Genomic DNA, 24,931 nt, shown 5'->3' with positions numbered 1-24,931 from the left:
TTGTCCAAAATAAGGAGTGATGAAAAAGGAAAAGAGGAAGGTTAATAGTATTCATGTAGGTCTTATCTTAACCTTATTGCTACCTTAGCCTCACAGTGAAACTGTACCAATGAACTTTGTGTAAATTATTGGTATTTGAACTACTGAATATATTTATGGCTTTGGAATGATGGGTATACATACTCCTTAGTATGTTTCTGTCTTTGAAGAATAAACCATTTATTTGGAACATTCTTTGTGATTTTCTTTTTTCATAGTAACATCTTTACCAGCAATGACTGACCGTTTGGAATCAATAGCGAGACAGAATGGGTATGTAGCCTTATCTGTAGGCAGAATGTTTAACTTAGTGTTAACTTTGGGTGGCTTTATTTCTGTGTCTTCTATTAATTTTTGTTTTGATTTGTTCCTGCTAGACTGGGCTCTCATCTCAGTGCCAGTGGCACTGAATGTTACATCACGTCAGATATGTTCTATGTGGAAGTGCAGTTAGATCCTGCAGGACAGCTTTGTGATGTAAAAGTGGCTCACCATGGGGAGAATCCTGTGGTATGTGTTGTTGATATTTCACTGGAATCTATGGGGTTTACATAGGAACATTGATTTAAAAATGAATTGTTGGGGTTTAGTTTGGGTTTAGGTTTTTTTCTTGAGCCACTGTAGAGATGATGTGATGGGCTACATCAGTAGCTTTAGAATGAAATTTAGAGTAATGTGCGTCCATCTCTGACATCATCCAAGGGCTTTGATAACTGGAAACACGAGAGGAACTTTTTAAATTTTATATCAACAAACATGAGCCGCAGTTGAACAATAAATAAATCATACAGTTCCCATCCTTTCAGAGATTAAAATCAAGGACAGAAATCTGAAAAATCATTTAATAGAAATGAATGTAAAAATGTGTATAACCAGTCAGTTTGGTATAATTCCAGGGATGGCATTAAAGAGAGTTCCTAATATTTTAAGCAAGCTACTGAAAGTTGATTCCTTTATAAACTATTTCATGTATTTTTATTTTTAATTTCCCACCCCAAACCCATTATTCACCTAGTAGGAAGAATATGCTTTTTGATATCTTAATATAAGGGCCTTCTGTAGTTATAATATTTGTTATAAAGCATGTGCATTAATTAAAAAAAAATGATGTTTTCAAAGTTGTTAATATAGTTTAATGTTTTAATGTACTTTCTTTAATTTTAGAGCTGCCCAGAGCTTGTACAACAGTTAAGGTGAGCAAATAACATTCATATTCCTTGATACTGACAGTTCTGTACTTTTTTTTAAGATAGAGTTTTACTATAATGCCTGCACTGGTGTGGAACTGGGCTTAAGCTTTCCTCCTGCCTTAAGCCTTCCAGGTAGCTAGGACTATAGGCATTGCCACTACTCTAGTTTTTTGTTTTTTTTTTGTTTTATTTGGTACCAGGGACTGAGCTCAGGGGCACTCAACCACTGAGCCTTATTTTGTATTTTATTTAAAGACAGGGTCTCACTGAGTTACTTAGCACCTCACCATTGCTGAAGCTGGCTTTGAATTTGTGATCCTCCTGTCTCACTGAGATTATAGACATGTATCACCACAGCTGGCTCTGCTCTTGTTTATAGTTGGTTTTGAGAATGATCAGCATTTAGTTTCTTGTTATAGAAATTTATTTTCTTGGCCAAGATTTTTTAATCTGTACATGTTGACATTCAGAATTAAGTTAGAAAGACTTTTAAGCCTACTCAGTCTGTCCAAGGATTTTAACCTCAATATTATTGACAATTTGGATTGGAAAATTGTTTTCTCTGGGGGCTATCTGGTGCATGGTAGGATATATAACAGCATCCATGGCCTTTTCTATGTCTGCCAGTAGTATCCCCTCATTTGTGACACAATGAAAAATATCTCCAGGGACTGGGGAATGGAGCATTGTGGTAGAGCATTTGCCTAGCATGTGTCAGACCCAGGATTTAATCTTCAGCACTGCCAGAAACAAAACAAATATTTGTTTGTTTGTTTATTATTTATTTGGTACTGGAGATTGAATCCAGAGGTGCTTAATCACTGAATCACATTCCCAGTTCTTTTTATTTTTTATTTATTTTAAAATTTTTTTTAGAGAGAGAGAATTTTTTAATATTTATTTTTTAGTTTTCAGTGGACACAACATCTTTATTTTTTTATTTAGATGTGGTGCTGAGGATCAAACCTAGCGACCTGTGCATGCCAGGCGAGTGCGCTACTGCTTGAGCCACATCCCCAGCCCTATTTTTACTTTTTAACATAGGGTCTCTCTGTGTTACTTATGGCCTTGCTAAGTTGCTGAGGCTGGCTTTGAACCTTCAGTCTTCCTGCCTTAGCTTCCCCAGTCGCTAGTCTTACAGATATGCGCTATTGTGCCTGGCTAAACAAACATTCTCAGACATTGTCACATGTTGTGATGGATAACAAAAATCACACTGATGGAGAGCTACTGATGTAGCGTTAGGAATTTTATGTGGAACCAAAATAAATGGAGCCTAATCATTGAGTCAGAAGAGTCCTGAGAAAATTTGAGTCTTTATCTTAAAAAAAAAAAAAAAAAAAAACAACTTATTTTTTAGTTGTAATTAGACACAATTCCTTTATTTTATTTATTTTTATGTGGTGCTGAGGATCAAACCCAATGCCTTGCACGTGCTAGGAGAGCGCAGTACTGCTGAGCCACAACTCCAGCCTCTAAATATATATATATGTATATATGTGTTTGTGTGTGTGTGTGTGTGTGTGTGTGTGTGTGTGTGTGTGTATATATATATATATATATATATAGATGAATCTTTATTTATTTATTTTTATATTGTGTTGAGAATTGAAACCAGTGCCCAGTGCTAGGCAAGCACTCTATAACTAAGCTACAAACCCAACCCCCAGTCTTTTTATTTTTTGGTGCTGGGGGTTGAACCCATGGTTTTGTGCATGCAAGGCAAGCACTTAACAACTGAGCTGTATCTCCAGCCCCCCAGTCTGTATCTTGAAAACAACTTTTCACATTGATCTTCAGAAAAATTATATTACATTTAAGGTATATATATAATAATTTGTCAAGATAAAAAATAGTAGGTTTGAAGATAGTCTTTTATCGGTTTGTGTTTTTTTCTGCTGACTTGTTTTCCCTTTTGAATTAAGAAGAAATTTCCATACATAAATTTCAATCCATGGTCTGGGGATGTGGCTCAAGTGGTAACACGCTCGCCTGGCATGCGTGAGGCCCTGGGTTTGATTCTCAGCACCACATAAAAATAAAATATTGTGTCCACCTAAAACTAAAAAAAAATATTTTTTTAAAATCCAGATTAAAATTTTCTGGTAATTTAATTTTTTGGTGGGGGGGTGTACCAGGGATCGAACTCTGGGGCACTCCTTCACTGAGCCATATCCCCAGCCCTATTTTGAATTTTATTTAGAGACACGGTCTCACTTAGTTCCTTAGTACCTTGCTTTTGCTGAGGCTGGCTTTGAACAATATCCTCCTGTCTCAGCCTCTCCAACTTCTGGGATTATATGCGTGTGTCATACTGCTCGGCCTTTTCTGAAAATTTTAAAAAACTATTATATCAGTTTTGTTTTAAACTTGGAAGTTCTCAAGTACCACATGGGCAATGTCTTAAAGTGTAAGATCGAGGAAAGAAATTTTGCTTAAGTCTTCTCAGTTGTAAGATTAATGTGCTTATAGCCAATTTTGAACAAGTTCTTAAAAATTGTAATGCAATATAAAAAAATAACCTTTTAATAATTTCAGTGAATCAGTAATTGTGCCAAGGTGTAATACCATCATACTCTAGAAAAAGCCAATATCTCTGGCTCTCACCTGGAGTAGTAGGAGATTGTACTAACTTAGGAACTGGTTGTATTCTTAAGTTATTTTATAAGCCTGTTCAGAATTGGGAACCTCAGAAATGAATCTTTCGGGCTAGGGATGTGGCTCAAGCGGTAGCGTGCTCACCTGGCATGCGTGCGGCCCGGGTTCGATCCTCAGCACCACATACAAACAAAGATGTTGTGTCCGCCGAAAACTAAAATAAATAAATAAATATTTTAAAAAAAAAAAAGAAATGAATCTTTCTTTTTTTTCCGATAATGGGGATTGAACCCAGGCACTCAACTACTGAGCCACATTCCCTGCCCTATTTTGTATTTCATTAGAGATAGGGTCTCACTGAATTGTTAAGTGCCTCAACATTGCTGAGGCTGGCTTTGAATTCGTGATCCTCCTGTCTCAGCCTCCCGAGCCTCTGGGATTAAAGGCATGCGCCACCGTCCCGGCCTCAGAATGAATCTTAACCTTTTATGATGTTTCCATTCACTTAGTATAAATGGTAATATTAAGGTAGGGAATACATTTTGTTGCTGCTTGTCTTTTTTTTTTTTCCTCCAATCTTCATAATACTATGGGTTATAAATGCTCAGAGCATGACTGATAACATGCTTGGGATTATCATGGCTATTTAGCTTTCTAGAGCTTTTGTTTTCCTTTAAGTTTGTAAAGAGATGAATTATTGAAATGTGTTGGATCCTTAAACCTACTCACAAGACCTCATTTGGCTAAGATTCCAAGCCTAACTATTTAGTCCTAGAATGCCAAACTTCATGGTGGTAGTTTCTTTTTCCAAGGGCAGATCTGGTCATACGGTTTGTTTTCAGAGTCCTCGCTGCCTTTCCTGTTTTTTTTAGGTTGTTATAGGCCTACAAATGTTCTATATTTCTAGTTTATGTGCTTCTCATTTTTACCTCTATAATCAAAAACTTTTAAAAAATTTATTATTATTATTATTTTTGTGGTACTGGGGATTGAATCCAGAGATGCTTTACCACTGAGTTTCATCCCCAGGCTACCCTTTTTTTCTTTTTAAATTTTGAGACAGGGTCTGGCTAAATTGCTGAGGCTGGCCTTTAACTTGTGATCCTCTTGCCTCAGCCTCCTGAGTACTTCGGATTATAGGTGTGTACTACTACTATTTTTTTTTTCTCTTGGCATTCAGTGGCAGTTAAATATTAAAAGGAAAGGAGCTGGGTGTGGTGGCGCATGCATGTAATCCTAGTGGCTCAGAAGGCTGAGGCAGGAGGATTTCGAGTTCAAAGCCAGCCTCAGCAAAAGCAAGGCTCTAAGCAACTCAGTGAGACCCTGTCTCTAAATAAAATACAAAATAGTGCTGGTGATTTGGCTCAGTGGTAGACAGCCCCTGAGTTCAATCCCTCCTGATACCACTGCTGCCAAAACAAACAAACAAACAAACAAAAAACCACCAAAAACATGATCCACTTAAACTAGGTTTCATTATTTTGTAACTAATTGGTATGTGAATTAATCAGGTCTTTTGATTTTTATATTGCTTACTTTTTGGTACCGGGGATTAAACCCAGGGGTGCTCAATCACTCAGCCACATCCCTGTCCTTTTTTAGATTTTATTTAGAGACAAGGTCTCACTGAGTTGCTTAGGGCCTGGCTAATTTGCTGAGACTGGCTTTGAAGTCTGGATCCTCCTGCCTCAGGTTCCTAAGCTTCTAGGATTATAGATGTGTGCCACTATGCCTAGCTGATTGACTTTCATATTGCTTATTAGGAGTTTCTCCAGAAAAATGGGGCAGAAAGAGAAAGGAAAGTATTTCTTCTTCTTTTACTGTTTTTTAAAAATACTTATTTTTTAGTTATAGGTGGACACAATATATTTTTTTTTAAAGAGAGAAGAGAGAGAATTTTTTAATATTTATTTTTCAATTTTCGGAGGACACAACATCTTTATTTTATTTTTATGTGGTGCTGAGGATCGAACCCAGGGCCTCACACATGCTAGGCGAGCACTATATCTCTGAGCCACAACCCCAGCCATTCTTTACTATTATTGATTTAACTTCAAGAAACTTAAAGCCGATTACAAAAGCCAATTTTGGCACTTTATTGTAAAATTGAGTAGTAATTGTATTTTGTATTCTCTTTCTCTTCCCTGAATTCTTGTAGGGAAAAAAATTTTGATGAATTTTCTAAGCATCTTAAGGGCCTTGTTAATCTGTATAACCTTCCAGGAGACAAGTAAGTATTTTTATTTATTTAATTCCTTTTTATGTTTTAGAAGAACCAGTATAAGTCTACAAGTCATGTATGCTTAGAAATTTGCTAACTCTCTTGTCATAACGTCATTACTGATTTCTACTCAGTGCAACTCAGTTTTTGACTTTTATGTCTTTTAAAAATCTTTTAATATCTGCATTAGTAGGTTATAAAGCCAGAATACAGAACATTCTTTTCTTTTCTTTTTTTTTTTTTTTTTTTGTGGTGCTGGGGATTAGAACCCAAGGGCCTTGTGCATAAGAGGCAAGCACTCCACCAACTGAGCTATATCTCTATCTCCCAGAGTATTCTTAACATGCATTTAACATTGATTTCTAGGATGAAAGGAATTATTGTGGAACCAATAACTTGTTATTTTTAATTTTTTTACTCTTATGTTTACTTTTTTGGTACTAAGGTTTGAACCCAGGGGTATTAACCACTGAGCGTAAATCCTCAGCCCTATGTATTTATTTATTTCAAGCCAGGGTTTTGCTAGGTTGCTTAAGGCCTAACTAAATTTCTGAGGTTGGCTTTCAATTTATGATCCTCCTGCCTCGACTTCCTGAGTTGGTGGGATTACAGATGTGTGCCACCTCACCCTGTGTGCCCAGCCCCTTTTATTTATTTATTTTTAAATTTTGAAATAGGGTCTTGCTAAGTTATTGAGGCTTGCTTCAAACTTGGAATTCTTCTGCCTCAGCCTCCCAGGTATCTGGGATTACAGGTGTATACCACCAATTCATACTTAGGTCTTTTTTTTAATAAATATTTTAGAGCTGGGAATGTGACTCAGTGGTAGTGTGTTTGTCTAACACGCAGAAGACCCTGGATTTAGTCTCCAGTCCCACAGAAATAAAAAGCAAAATATTTTAGTTGTTTCTAATATGCTCTTACCCTTAGGCCTTTTTTCTTTTCTTCTTTAGTTGTTTCTAATATGCTCTTACCCTTAGGCCTTCTTTCTTTTCTTTTGGTACTGGGATTGAACCCAGAAGCACTTACTACTGTCCAGCCCTTTTTATTTTTTTATTGTTAGACAGGGTTTTGCTAAGTTGCTAAAGGTGTTCTAGAATTTGGGATCCTCCTTCCTCAGCCTCCTGAGTTGTTTGGATTATAGCCATGTGCTATCATGCAGGGCTGTGCTTTCTGTATCAGTATGTGTTTGTGTCTGTGTATACCCACACATATACTTACATGTACATTCAATGACTTAACTCATATTTTATCCTCATCCGCTCTCCAGCAAACTGAAGACTAAAATGTACTTGGCTCTCCAATCCTTAGAACAAGATCTATCTAAAATGGCAATTATGTACTGGTAAGACTGACTAAAGAATCAATTCTATGTGACTCTTGGTTTTTCAACCACGGTATTATCCTATTATTTATACATCTCTATTGTGGATATGTATTATTACACTACACGTCTATATTATACATAATAAAATACTGTTCATCTTGATTATCTCTTTTCCCTTTCCAAATAATATTTATGTTCCATTTATGAGATTCAGTATCACTAAGTTGTTTGGTATTTCATACATTTTATCTGATAATTCATCAAACTTGGACTCCAATCTGATAAATAGTAGTGAAATTGTAATTTATGTTTACCATATTATATAATGATGTGTCCTTAGAAATAATCCATTTATTTTGAAGGGGAAGAATATTTGTTATATCCCCCAATTACAGAACAGAGTTGTTATGGTATTATTATAAGACTTATTTTTATTTCTTTTTGTGGTGCTGGGGATCAAACCCAGTGCGTCTTTCATTATAAGGCCTTTTTTTTTTTTTGGATAGTACTGTGGATTGAACCCAGAGACTCTACCTCTGAGCTATATTATAGCCCTTTTCATTTCATTTTGAGAAATGGTCTTGCTGCATTGCCCAGGGTGACCTTGAATTTCAGATTCTCCTGATTTAGCTTCTGAATTGGGATTATAGGCATGTACCACTGTGCCTACTTATATTTTAAAACTTTTTTTGACTGTGCCTAGTTATATTGACTACTTCTGGGGGGCAGGGGTACCAGGGATCAAACTCAGGGCCTAAGCCATATCTCTAGCTCTTTTTTTGTATTTTATAGAGACAGAGTCTCACTGTGGCTTAGCACCTCGCTGTTGCGAGGCTGGCTTTAAACTTGCCATCCTCTTGCCTCAGCCTCCCACCCTCCCCAGCCAGTGGAATTACAGAGGTGTCCACCAGAGCTGGCACATTGGAAGACTTTTTAAAAAAATATCTTTATTTTTATGTGGTGCTGAGAATTGAACCAGTGCCTCACACATGGGAGGCAAGTACTCTACCACTGAGCTACAACCCCAGACCACATTGTAAGACTTTTTTAAGGGCTGCTAAGACCTTCTGTGTCTAAATAGATAATTTGTTTTGCAGGAAAGCAACTAATGCTGGTCCCTTGGATAAGATTCTTCATGGAAGTGTTGGCTATCTCACTCCCAGGAGTGGGGGTAGGTTATTTTAATTATTTAGAAAAATGTCTAATTTTAGTTTCAGAGTCATTACTTTTATTTATTTTTTATTTTTAAAAATATTTATTATATTTTTAGGTGTAGATGGACACAACACAATGCCTTTATTTTTATGTGGTGCTGAGGATCGAACCCAGGTCCTGTCTATGCTAGGCGAGCGCTCTACCGCTGAGCCACAATCCCTGCCCAGAGTCATTACTTTTAATTTCACCTTGAGCTCATAAAGACATAAGCAGAGGGAGAAAAGTATTAGTTGTTTCTATATTTTATAAGGAGTTCTAAGGTGTCAATACCTGCACTACCCTCCCCTCTTTGTTTTCCAATTGTGTGAAGTAAATTATTACTTTCAGAATGAATACTTTTTAAAAAATATTTTCATTTTTAGTTGTAGTTGGGTGTAATACCTTTATTTTATTTTTATGTGGTGATGAGGATTGAACCCAGCTAGGCGAGTGCTCTACCACTAAGCCACAACCCCAGCCCCAGTACTTAAACTGTTGTCATGTTTTGCCAACTGCTTTAGAGCATGGCTTCTCATAACTATGAAACTATTTTCTTGTATATAGGTTTATAGAAGTGTGAAATCTGTTCTTTATTTGTAATATACTAATAAAGATGCAGTAATAAGTTTTGTTTTTCATAGGTCATTTAATGAACATGAAGTATTATGCCTCTCCCTCTGACCTGTTGGATGATAAGACTGCATCTCCTATCATTTTGCATGAGAATAATGGTAAGTCTTTAGCTGTAAAACAACTGAAGATTTTGTCCAATGTTTTTAAAATATTTGTAAACTTTGATTGCCCAGCCTGCCTCTAATTTTGGTTTGATATTTAATTTGTTTTCTGTCCTTACCACATGTACCTGATACAAAACGCACAATCTCTATACATGTGCATATGTAAATATGTACACACACACACACACACACACATATTTTTTCACACATATAGAAAGAGCTTTATTTATTTTTTGTGCTGGGGATTGAACTCAGGGGTATATTAACATTGAGTTATATCTCCAGTCCTTTTAATTTTTATTTATTTATTTAAAATACACAATTTATTTATTTTTTTCATTCATTCATTTATTTATTTATTTATTTATTTAAAATACTATTTTTTAAGAGAGAGAGAGAGAGAGAATTTTAATATTTATTTTTTAGTTTTCGGCGGACACAACATCTTTGTTTGTATGTGGTGCTGAGGATCGAACCCGGGCCGCACACATGCCAGGCTAGCGCGCTACCGCTTGAGCCACATCCCCAGCCCTTCATTTATTTTTTATTATTATTTTTTTGGTGGTGCTGGGGATTGAACCCAGGGTCTTGTGCATGTGAGGCAAGCACTCTACCAACTGAGCTATATCTCCAGCCGTTAATTTTTATTTTTGAGACAGGGTCTTACTAAGTTGCTAATGGTCTAAGTTATTGAGGCTGGCTTCACTTTTAGAATCCTCCTGTCTTAGTCTTCCAGGTTGCTGGAATTACAGGTGTGTGGTACTTCTCCTAGCCTTTTCTCATTTCTTTATAGGGGAACAGGATAGTCAACTTACTAAAGGAACTACAGCAATGGATGTTATTTTCTACTTGAACTTTATAACCAAAGATAGTGGGAAATGGCCTAATAAGTCATTTGGTCCTCTCATAACTTCAATCCTTGGCTCTATTGCATAATTATAATCATTTAAAAATGTATTATGGGCTGGGGTTGTGGCTTAGAGGAAGAGTGCTTGCTTAGCATTCATGAGGCCCTGGGTTCGATGCTCAGCACCACATAAAAAAAAAATAAAAAAAAAAATAAAGATATTGTGTCCACCTACAACTAAAAAATAAATATTAAAAAAAAAAAATCAAAAAAAAAAAAAATAAATAAAAATAAAAATGTATTTTGAAGTTGGATAAAATACGTGTCGTTAATGAGCCCTTTTAAAAAATTTCTTTCTGAAGCCAGGCTTGGTGGTACACTGTTGTAATTCCAGTAAGTCAGAATTATTGTTGCTGGGATTATAGGTGTTTGCTGCTATGTCTGGCTCAAATTTTTTTTCTTGGAATCTGTTGCTTCTTGTATTTTATTGACTGGCAGAAACAAGTGGTTGGCTAAAAAGATAACTTCTATCCCATGAAATTATATAGGAATTAAGTATCTGATATGTTATGGCTGATATATAATGAGGTTGTTGTTTTTTAATGTGATCCACTTAATTTTTTTTTGGTACCGGGAATTGAACTCAAGGGCACTCAACCATTGACCCACATCCCCTGCCCTATTTTGTATTTTATTTAGAGACAGGGTCTCACTGAGTTGCTTAGCACCTCATCATTGCTGAGGCTGGCTTTGAACTCAGGATCCTCTTGTCTCAGCCTCCCCAGCTGCTGGGATTATAGGTGTGTGCCACTGTGCCATTAATTATGGGGTCACATCCAGTTGGCTAATTTGTGTTATTTTGAAGAATATCTTTTTTCTTTCCTATTCCTAGTTCCTCGATCTTTGGGCATGAATGCATCAGTGACAATTGAAGGAACATCTACTATGTATAAACTCCCAATTGCACCACTAATTATGGGGTCACATCCAGTTGACAACAAATGGTAAGTTAAACATAATTTTAGAGAAGCAAAGTCCATATTTTTAACTTAAATACCAATGTGAAATAATATTTCATTTGGCTCTTACCACTTGAATTTTTAGAGCTTGACTACTTTTTTTTTTTTTTTTTTCCATTAATTTCCCTTATGTACAGTATTTATTTGAATGTTTTTCTTCTAAGGTCTGCTCATAGCAAACATTCTCTGCCTTGAATAAATGTGTTGTTTTAGGTATGAGTTTTGATGTTGTGTGTTGAACTCAGCTCCTTGCCTGTGTTGAATACATGCTGTATCATTAAGTCTAGTCCCGGATAAATGTTTGAAAGCATTAACAGATTATGTTTAGGAACTGTTAGAAGGAAATTCAAAGAATGACCTTTGACAGACCCTGTAAATACTTGTCTGTGATACATGTCTAACAATAGATGTTGGAGTTTTCATTTTCATACCAAATCAAAATCCAACTCTTCGGGACTGGGGATGTGGCTCAAGCGGTAGCGCGCTCGCCTGGCATGCATGCGGCCTGGGTTGGATCCTCAGCACCACATACAAATAAAGATGTTGTGTCTGCCGAAAACTAAAAAAAAATAAATATTAAAAAATTCTCTCTCTCACTCTCTCTCTCTTAAAAAAAAAAATAAATCAAAATAAAAAAAGACTGGAAATATAGCTCAATGGTTAAGTGCCCCTGGATTCAATCTTCAGCACCAAAAATAAATAAGTAATTAATTAGAATTTAAGAAAAAAAAAATCCAACTCTTCCTCCTACCCTTTTTTTTGAAGGACCCCTTCCTTCTCCTCCATCACCAGTGCCAACAGTGTTGATCTTCCTGCTTGTTTCTTCTTGAAATTTCCCCAACCAATTCCAGTATCTAGAACATTTGTTCAGAAACTGCAAAACTGCACAGGTGAGTTTTTTGGTTTTTTTCTTTATTTAAAGTCTTTACCAAACTGCTGGTATATTTTGAGCAACAGGAGCTAATACTTGGTATAGATGTGAGCAAGAAAATTCAAATTCAGATTACCCTGGATTGCTTATAGTCTTGTAGACCTGAAAGAAGTAACCAGGGGTATATATATTAATGGTGTTTTATAAATGCTTAGTAAGTATTTTTTAAATAAAGGGGTGAATGTAAAAATCATGAAGGGAGCTGGGTGCGGTGGTACATGCCTGTAATCCCAGTGGCTCTGGAGGCTGAGGCAGGATTATTGAGAGTTCAAAAGTATCGTTGGCAAAAGTGAGTTGTTAAGCAACTTAGTGAGACCCTGTCTCTAAATAAAATACAAAATAATGCTGGGGATGTGGCTTAGTGATCAAGTTCCCCTGAGTTCAATCCCTGGGACCAAAAAAAAAAAAAATCATGAAGTGAAAATTGAGCTCTGAACATTTTGATCTTAATGTGATCATTATATTAATCTTTTTTCCCCTAGGAATTCCATTATTTGAGACTCAGCCAACTTACGTACCCCTCTATGAACTGATCACTCAATTTGAGCTGTCAAAGGATCCTGACCCCATTCCTTTAAATCACAACATGCGATTTTATGCTGTAAGTAAGGCCCTGTGGAGCTCGAATGTTGTAACTTATGTTTAGACCCAAGATCAGAATCTTCTTTATAGCATTGTGGGGTCTGACACCTTCATTTAGATGGCTTGGTCATGACCTGTTTCCTCACTCAGACAAGAAATTACAAAAATCTCTGATACATACTAAAGAAAAAGGCCATGAGCCTCCAAGTTGGGAAACAGCAGTGAATATTTCTTTGTTGACATTCTTCAAAGAGATGAAAATCTTTTAATGGTATCCTGCCTTTTACAAGTTTACAGCTAGATGTTAAAAATTCTTATTGTTTCATGCACCATAAGTTTATAATTGGAAAAATCCTTTAGGTACATTAAAGAACAAAGTATTGGGATGAATCAATTATGAAATGTTGCAAAACCTCATCTGGGCTTAAATTTTTTTGAATGTTTGATGACAGTCTAGACTATCAGTAGTTCACAAATTCTGGGTGCATTGTAATTATAAAGAATGTTTTATTAAAAATACAGATTTTGAGCTGGGTACAGTGGTGCACTCCTGTAATTCAACTACTTGGGAGGCTGATACAGGAGGATCACAAATTTGAGGCTAGCTTGGGCAATTTAGGAGCATTGTCTCAAAATGAAATTTTTGGGAAAAGGCCTGGGGATATGTCTGAGTGGTAGAGTACTTGCCCAGCAGGCACTAGGCCCTGTGTTCAATCCCACCACTCCTAACCAAAGGAAAAAAACAGAAAAGAAAGATAAAGCCACAAGAGATATTGCACTTATGGTTTAGAAACCTCTTTAGTACAGGGCTGGGGATGTGGCTCAAGAGATAGTGCGCTTGCCTGGCATGCGTGCGGCCCGGTTCGATCCTCAGCACCACATACAAAGATGTTGTGTCCACCGATAACTAAAAATAAAATATTAAAAAATTCTCTCTCTCTCAAAAAAAAAAAAAAAAAAAAAGAAACCTCTTTAGTACAAATTTCTGAGGAATTTTTATGTTAGCTAAGTTAGGATTGCACCAGCACAGAGTTTTCCTAAGAAGGAATCATCTTTCAGCCAGATGAACAACTGATTAACATTTATCATATCTGCTAGTCAGAGAATATACTGTGGAGTTCTATTACTTTCTAAGACTTTGCTGAGCTTTTTGAGCCATAGACTTTTTCTAGGGTAGTTTGTGTCAGAATACAATGGATTAGTAAATAGTATTCATTTACTTTGTTCTTTTTTCCAGGCTCTTCCAGGTCAGCAACACTGTTATTTCCTCAACAAGGATGCTCCTCTTCCCGATGGCAGAAGTCTACAGGGAACACTTGTTAACAAAATCACCTTTCAGCACCCTGGTCGAGTTCCTCTTATCCTGAATATAATCAGACACCAGGTGGCCTATAACACCCTAATTGGAAGCTGTGTCAAAAGAACTATTTTGAAAGAAGGTACCGCCTTTCCTTTTTGGTATACTTACTGGAAGATGGGAACTAACTATTCCCATAGTTCTTGAATTTGGTGGCTGATCAAAACAATGTGGAGCTTTTAAAGCTAACATAAAAATTCCTTTGTTTGGTTTTCACACCCAGATGAATTGAATTAAACCTCAATGGGAAGAATTGGGAATCTACTTTAATTACTACAAATGATTTTGATGAGACTAATCTGTTCAAATTGGTATTTCAAACCACTGTTTGTTTGTTTTTTTTCCATGAACTTAACTTTTTCTAAACCTAGTAATTAATTGGGTATTTTAAAGCCTGTTCTTGTGGCAGGTACCTTGTTGTAGTGAGAAACAATTTATTGATATCTAAATTTTAGGTTGTTAGGACAGTGCTTTCCTGGTCTAGTCTTTTAGTATATTTTCTCCCCATTCTTTGGAGAACTGCAAATCATAATATCATATTTTATTTTATTTTTTGATATTGGGGAGTGAACCTAGAAGCAATTAACCACTGAGCCACACCCCCAGCCATTTTTAGTGTTTGAGAGAAGATCTCGATAAGTTGCTTAAGGCCTTGCTAAAATGCTGAGACTGGCTTTGAACTTGAGATCCTCCTGCCTCAGCCTCCTGGGTTGCTGAGATTATAGGCATGTGCTACCATACTCAGCTATCATATAGCTTGAAAGGGAGATCTGTGCCCCTTTTTCCAGGATTCTAGATTTCTGTTGGTTTTCAAACAGTTAGTTATTAAATGTTTTGATATAAATTTTGACTTCTCTAGCTGATTAGTTTTTTACCTTGGGCATAAAGCATTTCTGTAAAAGTGTATCAGTATACATGGTAGGCAAGAAGAAACAGGGAGGGTAAAACAGAAGATATTATTCATGCAAATAAAAATTGCTTTAGAAATCAGTAAATTGCTGGGTGTGGTGGCACACACCTGTAATCCCAGTGACTCAAGAGACCAAGACAAGAGAATCACAAATTCAAGTCCAGCTTCTACAACTAACTTAGGCCTCTAAGCAACTTAATGGGACTCTTTTTTTTTTTTTAAGATAGAGAATTTTTAAATATTTTTTAATTTTCGGTGGACACAATGCCTTTATTTTATTCATTTCTTTTTATATGGTGCTGAGGATTGGACCCAGGGTCTCACACGTCCCAGGGGAGCACTCTACTGCTGAGCCACAACCCCAGCCTGAGACTCTGTTTTAAAATAAAAAAAGGGCGTGGGCTGTAGTTCAGTGGTAAAATGCCCTGGGTTAAATCCCCAGTACCAAAAAAAAAAAAAAAAAAAAAAAAAGAATTTCAAGAGTTGGGAGTAATGACACAGAACATTTCATGTGTTTGAATCTTAGGAGAATTCTCCACATAGCTTCAGGGTACTAAAAATGAGTTTACACTGGGGAGTAATGGAGCAAGTATGTGATCTTTGTGCCTGTGTTGCCAGAATATTTTGTTTAGGAAGTACAACTTAAGAGATGTAGCTCAGGGGCCGGGATTGTGGCTCAGTGGTAGAGTGCTTGCCTAGCACCGGTGGGACCCGGGTTCGATCCTCAGCACCACATAAAAATAAAGGCATTGTGTTGAGTCCATCTATACCTAAGAAATAAATATTAAAAAAAAAAAAAAGAGATGTAGCTCACTGGTACAGCACTCATCTAGCAATTACTAGTGCTTAAAAAAAATTAGGTATCATACCTTCATATTAGAAATTTGAAAATTTATATATTTACTTTTTTGTTTTGGCAAGATTCAACAATAAACTGGAATTTATTGAAATCTGATTCCTTCTGTCATTTGTGAGTGATGACCTAGAAGGTGTGTGTGTGTGTGTGTGTGTGTGTGTGTGTGTGTGTAAGAGAGAAATTTAGTTTCCAAAAAGGGAAAAAATAATTTTACTCTTTATATTTAAGGATTGTTATTGGTTTCATGTCTTATGTTTGGTTGTTTTATGAACTTTTTTTTTGATTTTTAGATTCTCCCGGGCTCCTCCAGTTTGAAGTGTGTCCCCTCTCAGAGTCCCGTTTCAGTGTATCTTTCCAGCACCCTGTGAATGACTCCCTGGTGTGTGGTGAGTTGTGTGGGTGGCTAACACCTCTCTCAGGGGAGCTACTTTTGTCCTTGTATCTTTTGGAAGGTCAGAAACAATCTATCACAAAAATCTCCCATATATTTTGTCTTTCAGTGGTAATGGATGTGCAGGACTCAACACATGTGAGCTGTAAACTCTACAAGGGGCTCTCAGATGCACTAATCTGCACAGATGACTTCATTGCCAAAGTTGTTCAAAGGTAGCACTGACCCTTTTCCATGGAAGTCAACTAAGAGTATATTTTCAGTATTAGAGGGAATTGAAAATAAAGGAGAAAGTCACAGTCATTCCTTTGAATTCATTCTTATCTGTTTTTTTGAATTTAAAAGTGATCTGAACTTCTTTATTTTAATTTGATATCACAGTGGAGTAATAGGAGATAAGGTAGGTAACTTTAGGTCAGGCATTAGTGTACTTAAAAGTGGGAGACAGCTGAAGTAAGATGCACTTTTCTTTCACCTATACTGTTTTGCCACTTTTTAAAAGATAAACCATGAAATGTCAATATGGGAGAATATACTTAAGTCATCATCTTCCCAGAAACATTAATATGTAACTTTTAAGCAGAAACTAGCAGCCCATTTTTAAAAAAAATAGTTTTTAGTTGTCAATGGACCTTTATTGTATTTATTTATATGCAGTGCTGAGAAACGAACCAGTGCCTCACACATGCTAGGCAAGGTCTCTATCACTGAGCCGCAACCTCAGTCCTAGCAGCCTATTTTGGTAAATAAATTGTATTGGAACTCTGATGTTCATTTTACATGTCTATGGCAGCTCTTAAGCTAAGATGACAGAGTAGTTGGACAAAAACGCCTATGGCCTACAAAACCAATACTATTTCTGTCTGGTGGAATAAGGAAAAGTTTGTTGACGTATGTTTTAGAGCAAAATGTTTTTCAACTGTATATTTTGAAATACTTATCTGGAAAGTTAAAAGTGAATTACTTTGAAATAAACAAGATTTCACACCAGCTGTAGCACTTTTTACAATAGCTTTGGAATGATCTAAGCCAATAAGGTTTACAACTTGATAGATGAAGAGACTTTTTAATGGTTCACTAAAATAAACAATAGATCACATTAATTAACATGTAATGCCCTAAAAGGAAAGTATTCTATTACTATGTTCCGTTATTATTACCAGTTTCCTTTTAGTTCAGTATGAAATCTAATCATTTGGACTCATTTATGGTTTGTTTTGGTATATTTTCATAAGAGGTTAACAATTGCCTACTGGGTCAGATTTTTTTTTTTTTAAGAATGTGAATATATCCAAAGCTTTGGCATTGCCTTACAGATTTACTTGTCTTACCTGAAACTTGCTTATTGCAAACTAATGATGGCTTATCTAAGTCTTGGGCAAAATTAGAGCCTGTTTTTCCAAATGAAAAATGAGTTTCATTCAGCAGCTAGTGCAGTATTATCTGTTTTTTCCATCTTATTTTTCAGATGTATGTCCATCCCTGTGACGATGAGGGCTATTCGGAGGAAGGCTGAAACCATTCAGGCTGACACCCCAGCACTGTCCCTCATTGCAGAGACAGTTGAAGACATGGTGAAAAAGAACCTGCCCCCGGCTAGCAGCCCAGGGTATGGCATGACCACAGGCAACAACCCAATGAGTGGTACCACTACACCAACCAACACCTTTCCGGGGGGTCCCATTACCACCTTGTTTAATATGAGCATGAGCATCAAAGATCGGCATGAGTCGGTGGGCCATGGGGAGGACTTCAGCAAGGTGTCTCAGAACCCAATTCTTACCAGTTTGTTGCAAATCACAGGGAACGGGGGGTCTACCATTGGCTCGAGTCCGACCCCTCCTCATCACACGCCGCCACCTGTCTCTTCGATGGCCGGCAACACCAAGAACCACCCGATGCTCATGAACCTTCTTAAAGATAATCCTGCCCAGGATTTCTCAACCCTTTATGGAAGCAGCCCTTTAGAAAGGCAGAACTCCTCTTCTGGCTCACCCCGGATGGAAATATGCCCGGGGAGCAACAAGACCAAGAAGAAGAAGTCATCAAGATTACCACCTGACAAACCCAAGCACCAGACTGAAGATGACTTTCAGAGGGAGCTATTTTCAATGGATGTTGACTCGCAGAACCCTATCTTTGATGTCAATATGGCAGCTGACACATTGGATACGCCGCACATTACTCCAGCTCCAAGCCAGTGTAGTACTCCTCCAACAACTTATCCACAACCAGTACCTCATCCCCAACCCAGTATTCAAAGGATGGTCCGACTATCCAGTTCAGACAGCATTGGCCCAGATGTAACTGATATCCTTTCAGACATTGCAGAAGAAGCCTCTAAGCTTCCCAGCACTAGTGATGATTGCCCACCCATTGGCACCCCTGTTCGGGATTCTTCAAGTTCTGGGCATTCTCAGAGTGCCCTTTTTGACTCTGATGTCTTTCAAACTAATAATAATGAAAATCCATACACTGATCCAGCTGACCTTATTGCAGATGCTGCTGGAAGCCCCAGTAGTGACTCTCCTACCAATCATTTTTTTCCTGATGGAGTAGATTTCAATCCTGATTTATTGAATAGTCAAAGCCAAAGTGGTTTTGGAGAAGAATATTTTGATGAAAGCAGCCAAAGTGGGGATAATGATGATTTTAAAGGATTTGCATCTCAGGCACTAAGTACTTTGGGGGTGCCAATGCTTGGAGGTGATAATGGGGAAACAAAATTTAAAGGCAATAGCCAAGCTGACACTGTTGATTTCAGTATTATATCAGTAGCTGGTAAGGCTTTGGGTCCTGCAGATCTTTTGGAGCATCACAGTGGTAGTCAGAGTCCTTTAATGACCGCTGGGGAGTTAGGGAAAGAAAAGACTCAAAAAAGGATAAAAGAAGGCAATGGAACTAGTAATAGTAGTTTGTCAGGCCCAGGATTAGACAGCAAACCAGGAAAGCGCAGCCGGACTCCTTCTAATGATGGTAAAAGCAAAGATAAGCCTCCAAAGCGGAAGAAGGCAGACACAGAGGGAAAATCTCCATCTCATAGTTCTTCTAATCGACCTTTTACCCCACCTACCAGTACAGGTGGATCCAAATCTCCAGGCAGTTCAGGAAGATCTCAGACTCCCCCAGGTGTTTCCACACCTCCCATCCCCAAAATCACTATTCAGATTCCCAAGGGAACAGTGATGGTGGGCAAGCCCTCCTCTCATAGTCAGTATACCAGCAGTGGTTCTGTGTCTTCCTCAGGCAGTAAAAGCCACCATAGCCATTCTTCTTCCTCCTCTTCCTCCTCTTCTGCTTCCACCTCAGGCAAGATGAAAAGCAGTAAATCAGAAGGCTCATTAAGTTCCAAGTTAAGTAGCGGTATGTATACCAGCCAAGGGTCTTCTGGATCTGGTCAGTCCAAAAATTCATCTCAGTCTGGGGGAAAGCCAGGTTCTTCTCCCATTACCAAGCATGGTCTGAGCAGTGGCTCTAGCAGTACAAAGATGAAACCTCAAGGCAAGCCATCATCACTTATGAATCCTTCTTTAAGTAAACCAAACATATCCCCTTCTCACTCAAGGCCTCCTGGAGGCTCTGATAAGCTTGCTTCTCCAATGAAGCCTGTTCCTGGGACTCCTCCATCTTCTAAAGCCAAGTCTCCAATCAGTTCAGGTTCTGGTGGTTCTCATATGTCTGGAACTAGTTCAAGCTCTGGCATGAAGTCATCTTCAGGGTTAGGATCCTCAGGCTCATTATCTCAGAAAACTCCTCCATCATCAAATTCTTGTACAGCATCTTCCTCCTCATTTTCCTCAAGTGGCTCTTCCATGTCGTCCTCTCAGAACCAGCATGGGAGCTCCAAAGGGAAATCTCCCAGCAGAAATAAGAAGCCATCTCTGACAGCTGTCATAGATAAATTGAAGCATGGAGTAGTCACCAGTGGACCTGGGGGTGAAGATCCAATGGATGGTCAGATGGGGGTGAGCACAAATTCTTCTAGCCATCCCATGTCTTCAAAACATAATATGTCTGGAGGAGAGTTCCAGGGCAAACGTGAGAAAAGTGAGAAAGACAAATCAAAGGTTTCTACTTCTGGGGGTTCAGTGGATTCTTCTAAGAAGACCTCAGAGTCAAAAAATGTGGGGAGTACAGGTGTGGCAAAAATTATTATCAGCAAGCATGATGGTGGCTCCCCCAGCATTAAAGCCAAAGTGACTTTGCAGAAACCTGGGGAAAGTAGTGGAGAAGGCCTCAGACCACAGATGGCCTCTTCTAAAAACTATGGCTCTCCACTGATCAGTGGCTCCACTCCAAAGCATGAACGTGGTTCTCCCAGCCATAGTAAGTCACCAGCATATACTCCCCAAAATCTGGACAGTGAAAGTGAGTCAGGCTCCTCCATAGCAGAGAAATCTTACCAGAACAGCCCTAGCTCAGATGATGGTATCCGACCACTTCCAGAATATAGCACGGAGAAGCATAAGAAGCACAAAAAGGAAAAAAAGAAAGTAAAAGACAAAGATAGAGACCGTGACAGGGACAAAGACAGAGACAGAGACAAGAAAAAATCTCATAGCATCAAGCCAGAGAGTTGGTCTAAATCACCTATCTCTTCAGACCAGTCCTTGTCTATGACAAGTAACACAATCTTATCTGCAGATAGGCCCTCAAGGCTCAGCCCTGACTTTATGATTGGGGAGGAAGATGATGATCTAATGGATGTGGCTCTGATTGGCAATTAGGAACCTAGGTTTCTAAACAAATGTAGCCAGAGAAGAAACTAATGATAAGTTTTTATGTAAACCAACACAAGGGGTGAGTCAGTCAGGTCTGACTTAAGAATCCTAAAAGTCATAGCTTTGACAACAAGCTGGGTAAATTCAGAAAGGTATATCCAGACCCAACTAAAGAGACCACAGGGTTTTGATTCTGGTTATCAAGAATTCCTTATTCTTTTACCAGAAAGAAAATGTTAAAAATATGTGCTTACAAAAGGGAGGGGAGGGAGGGATGTAAGGAGATGGAAGGGTGGGAAAACAGTTTTTTGGGAAATATTCATATATATTTTTTCTCCCTTTTTCCATTTTTAGGCCATGTTTTAAACTCACTTTAGTGCATGAATTTGAAGGGCTGGGCAGAAAATGAAAAAGCAATACATTCCTTGATGCATTTGCATGAAGGTTGTTCACTTTCGAGTAGTTGTCCATTTGAGGCATGGGCAAATGAAGGACTTGGGTCATTTTGGACACTTAAGCAATGTTTGGTGTCTGTTTCTTAGGAGTGATTGGGAGAGGGAAGATGATTTTAGCTATTTATTTGTAATATTTTAACCCTTTGTTTTTATACAGTGTTTCTTTCTAAATCTATGAGGTTCAGGGTTCAAAATGATGGGAGGTGAAAGAGGAAGGCTTATTTCATGGTAGAGAGCTTGTAGCTTTGCTGATACTTTACCATTAAGCCCAAGCAGACTTAATAAGTAAGAGCCTGTCTTTGGAGTTAAGTAGAAAAACCAAAATGACATTTTCATTTTAGGAGGTTTTTCATAGGGTTCAGGCATCATAGGAATATTAGGAGTTATCTCCCTATGGAAGTAATGATTTATCTTTTTCCTTAAAAAAAAAAAAAATAAACTTAGGGTGGCTTTTGGGGATGTAAACATGTTTTCAGATGCAGTAAAGTATAATGTGGGATAGCCTTCCTGACCCACTGGCATGAAAATCATTATAGAATTAATAGTTCTCCTGTTTCCACAATGTGCCAAAAGTCCGCATTCCAGCATTTTGTTTGCAGGAGAACTGATGCCATTCCTAAGAGCTGGGCTCTTTGTTTCTCTTCATCACAAGGAGGAGTTCAGACTTTAACCACTCCACTGTATGCTCCCTGAGATAAGACAGTGAAAATTTTGCAGCCATAGTTCACTTAAAACAATTTCAAGCTCACTTGAAGTAATGGGGGCCTGGAATGCTAGGTGAGCATGAAGATAAACCCTTGCTACTATGTAGCAACACAATTGGACCTTTTTGGAGAAACAGGTCTGAATCTGGATTCTGGGGGACATCAATAAGAAGCCCTTCTCACAAATAGAAATCCAGGAGACCATTTTGAGTACAACAGAAGTTCTCAGTATTTGGAGGGTTCTCTCAAAATTCTGCGGCCTTACTTTGATTTTGACACCTTGCACTGTGCCATTCCTGATGATTCCATTCAGGATCTGTATCAGCGGGGCAGGCATAATCCCCAGCACAACACTTCTGGATTAAAAAAAAAAAAAAAAAAGCCAGGTGATTCATGTGCGTTTGTGTGTCATAAGTGGAGTGACTTCATCAGATACGGAAGAAGATTTCTATATTCAGCTCTTTCTGCAGGTTGGATTTAGCATAGAATTGGAAAATCTGCTTTGGCTTTCTTTCCTGACTGTCTCTCATTTCCTCTAGTGTTCTCCCTTTACTGGTCATCAGCTCTCAACAACTCTGCCACTTTTGTACAAGTCCCAACGTAATAAGAAGTAGGAAATGAAACATTGCAAAGTGGAACAAGAAAAGTTATCGGTTACCATATCAGAGTCAAATGTCTTGGGTGACACTAAGAAGGACATGGGCAAGGTGATACCAGAGTGCTTTATCTTGTGATGCTGATACAGTAGCAGCCTCTCAGACATACAACAGGTTGGATTTCTCAAAAGTTTGTCACCTAGTTTTGAATCCTATCCCTTTGGTTTCTGCAGGAAAAGTAAAAAGTTACATGGTTTTTAAGTTTGTTTTGGGTGGGGAAAATCTTGTGGGGAATGTACTGCATAGTATCAGGGGCTCAGCTCCCCAAGCAGAGCCAACAAATATCAAAATGAGTAAACTGGGAAGCTTTTTCTCTCTTTCTGTCTTCATCCCAGATCAAAGAATCCCGAGTTAGGATCTGGATGAAGGATAAGCCCCTGAATTGTCGATGGGCACACCCCACACACTGACCCAGCATCTGAACTTGCTTAACAGGGAGCCGGGGCTAAACTGCTTCACCCTGCCTGAGAACCAGGGAACACTGCATTTCTCCACAGGGTGGAGGAGAAGAGGCAGAATAAACCAAGCCTGGGACACCTCCCTCCCGTCTAGGTGTACTCATTCTCCTGTTTCAAAAGACGGCAAGGACATGAAGTCAACTTCTACCTTTCTTCTGCTGCTGGTGTCTTACGTATTCTCAGTTTGACCTGATTCCTCTTCTGTCTTTTGGCTTCATGTTGGGGGTTCTTGGTCAAAATCTGCTCTGATGTACATGAAGATTTCAAATTAAAATCCAGTGTCTTAAAACAAGTATTTTTTGAAGGGGTGGGGAGAGCAAGCAGGATATAATTTGCCAAAACCAGGCTTGAGGTTGGTGACTCTTGAAAAGAATTTTCCTTTTTCAGGCCTAGGTCTGAAAATCTAGGGCAGCAATATCATGAATTTTCAGAAGAAAGTCTTTCAGGGAGCCAATGAGTCATACAGTATCCACAGTTGAGTCACTTAAAGCAGATGTCAGTATAGGAAGCATTCACAATCCTTAAGCAATCTTGTTTTCAGAAATTTTCCTCATTTCTATTCTGCCCCCCATTTATTTCTATCCTGGAGTTTGTTTCTGGAGGGGGCAGAAAGTATTTAATATCTTAGAAATTATGTTGGGAAAGATGCTCAACTGTAAGTGCTGAGTTTTAAATTTTGAGTTAAAAAATGTACATCAGGAGCAGTGGGGAGGGCCTTTTTTAAAGGAAATCTTTCAAATTTGATTTTCTGTGTGTATGGCTGTTCTGTAAATACTTTGGGGTTTTTCATTTTTTGAAAGTAGACACAATTTGTGGGATTTTCCTCCCTAAAACGTTACAAAAAACCTGTTTATTTACATACAAATAAAATTCTTTGATAAAAAGTCATATGCCTATGTGTAATTTTTGCACTTTGTAACCTTTAGTTAATTTAATGTGTGCTGAGGATTGAACCTAGTGCCTCACCTGCTATGCAAGTGCTCTACCCTGAGCCCACAACCTCAGCCCACCTATTTATGTCTAATATTTTAATTTTTTGTATAATCTTCAGTTCAGCTTCTCAAAAAAAATATTGAAACAAGTCAAAAAAGTAATGTCTTTCCAAAGTTCCCTACATGGGTCCACAGGCATGGACATCTCAGACAAGATTTTTTTTTTTTTTTTGTCTCTGGGTGTCAGTTTTTCTGCCTTTTGCAGTTGTTACCACATGGATCAGTCATGTGGGAGAAAATAGCTCTTAGATGTGACTAAATTTAAAGGCTGTTTTATTACACTGGTGGAAGTGAAGTAGAAACATTGAAAGTATCTGGGACCAGAGAGGAAATAGAACATGTAGATCTTGGTTTGTGGACCTGAGAAAGTTTTCTGAAGCTAGGGTTCCTTGCTTATTAGGATATAAAGGAAAGGTTATTAAAGTGCTTTAAGAATTGGGTAAGAAGCCAGCTAAAATATGCTTATCCTTAACGATGTGCAGTGCTTGATGCTCTTAAATGTTCATTTCTTTGAGATTCATAACAAGCCTGACAGTCACTAAGACCACTAATTAAAAGGGGTGTGAAGACAAACATAACTGCTTTGGGAGCATAACAAATGTAAGCAGTACTGCTGCTTCTGCAAGGACTGCTGGGGTTTCATACAGTTTATAATATTTCATGTTTGGGATATTATTCTTTAGTTTCTTTTGAAGGGGCAACTCAACTTTTAATTGAGCCTCAGTTCACGGGAATCAGTCACAAAT

General features: G+C 38.0%; 1 protein-coding gene across 2 annotated transcripts in view; it reads left to right on the top strand.

The window, feature by feature from the left end:
- Med1 (mediator complex subunit 1) overlaps positions 1-21,790 on the top strand; it is a 35,450-nt gene extending 13,660 nt beyond the window's left edge. The window contains exons 4-17 of one of the 2 annotated variants that reach the window (XM_046420598.2): positions 258-312; positions 417-549; positions 1,204-1,232; positions 5,986-6,057; positions 7,319-7,393; positions 8,473-8,546; positions 9,211-9,300; positions 11,046-11,157; positions 11,938-12,062; positions 12,586-12,704; positions 13,923-14,124; positions 16,099-16,194; positions 16,309-16,414; positions 17,668-21,790. In XM_046420598.2, the coding sequence (XP_046276554.1) occupies positions 258-312; positions 417-549; positions 1,204-1,232; positions 5,986-6,057; positions 7,319-7,393; positions 8,473-8,546; positions 9,211-9,300; positions 11,046-11,157; positions 11,938-12,062; positions 12,586-12,704; positions 13,923-14,124; positions 16,099-16,194; positions 16,309-16,414; positions 17,668-20,926 (4,547 nt within the window). In that variant the 3' untranslated portion in view covers positions 20,927-21,790. The remainder of the gene's footprint in view (positions 1-257; positions 313-416; positions 550-1,203; positions 1,233-5,985; positions 6,058-7,318; positions 7,394-8,472; positions 8,547-9,210; positions 9,301-11,045; positions 11,158-11,937; positions 12,063-12,585; positions 12,705-13,922; positions 14,125-16,098; positions 16,195-16,308; positions 16,415-17,667) is intronic. The other variant, XM_046420599.2, reaches the window with a different exon arrangement.
- The last annotated feature ends 3,141 nt before the right edge of the window (positions 21,791-24,931 follow it).

Source organism: Marmota monax, unplaced genomic scaffold (genome assembly GCF_021218885.2).
Source record: "Marmota monax isolate L192 unplaced genomic scaffold, Marmota_monax_Labrador192_F-V1.1 WCK01_AAM20220418_F8-fsc00064, whole genome shotgun sequence".
NCBI lineage: Eukaryota > Metazoa > Chordata > Mammalia > Rodentia > Sciuridae > Marmota > Marmota monax.
This window is presented reverse-complemented; position numbering and strand designations above follow the sequence as displayed.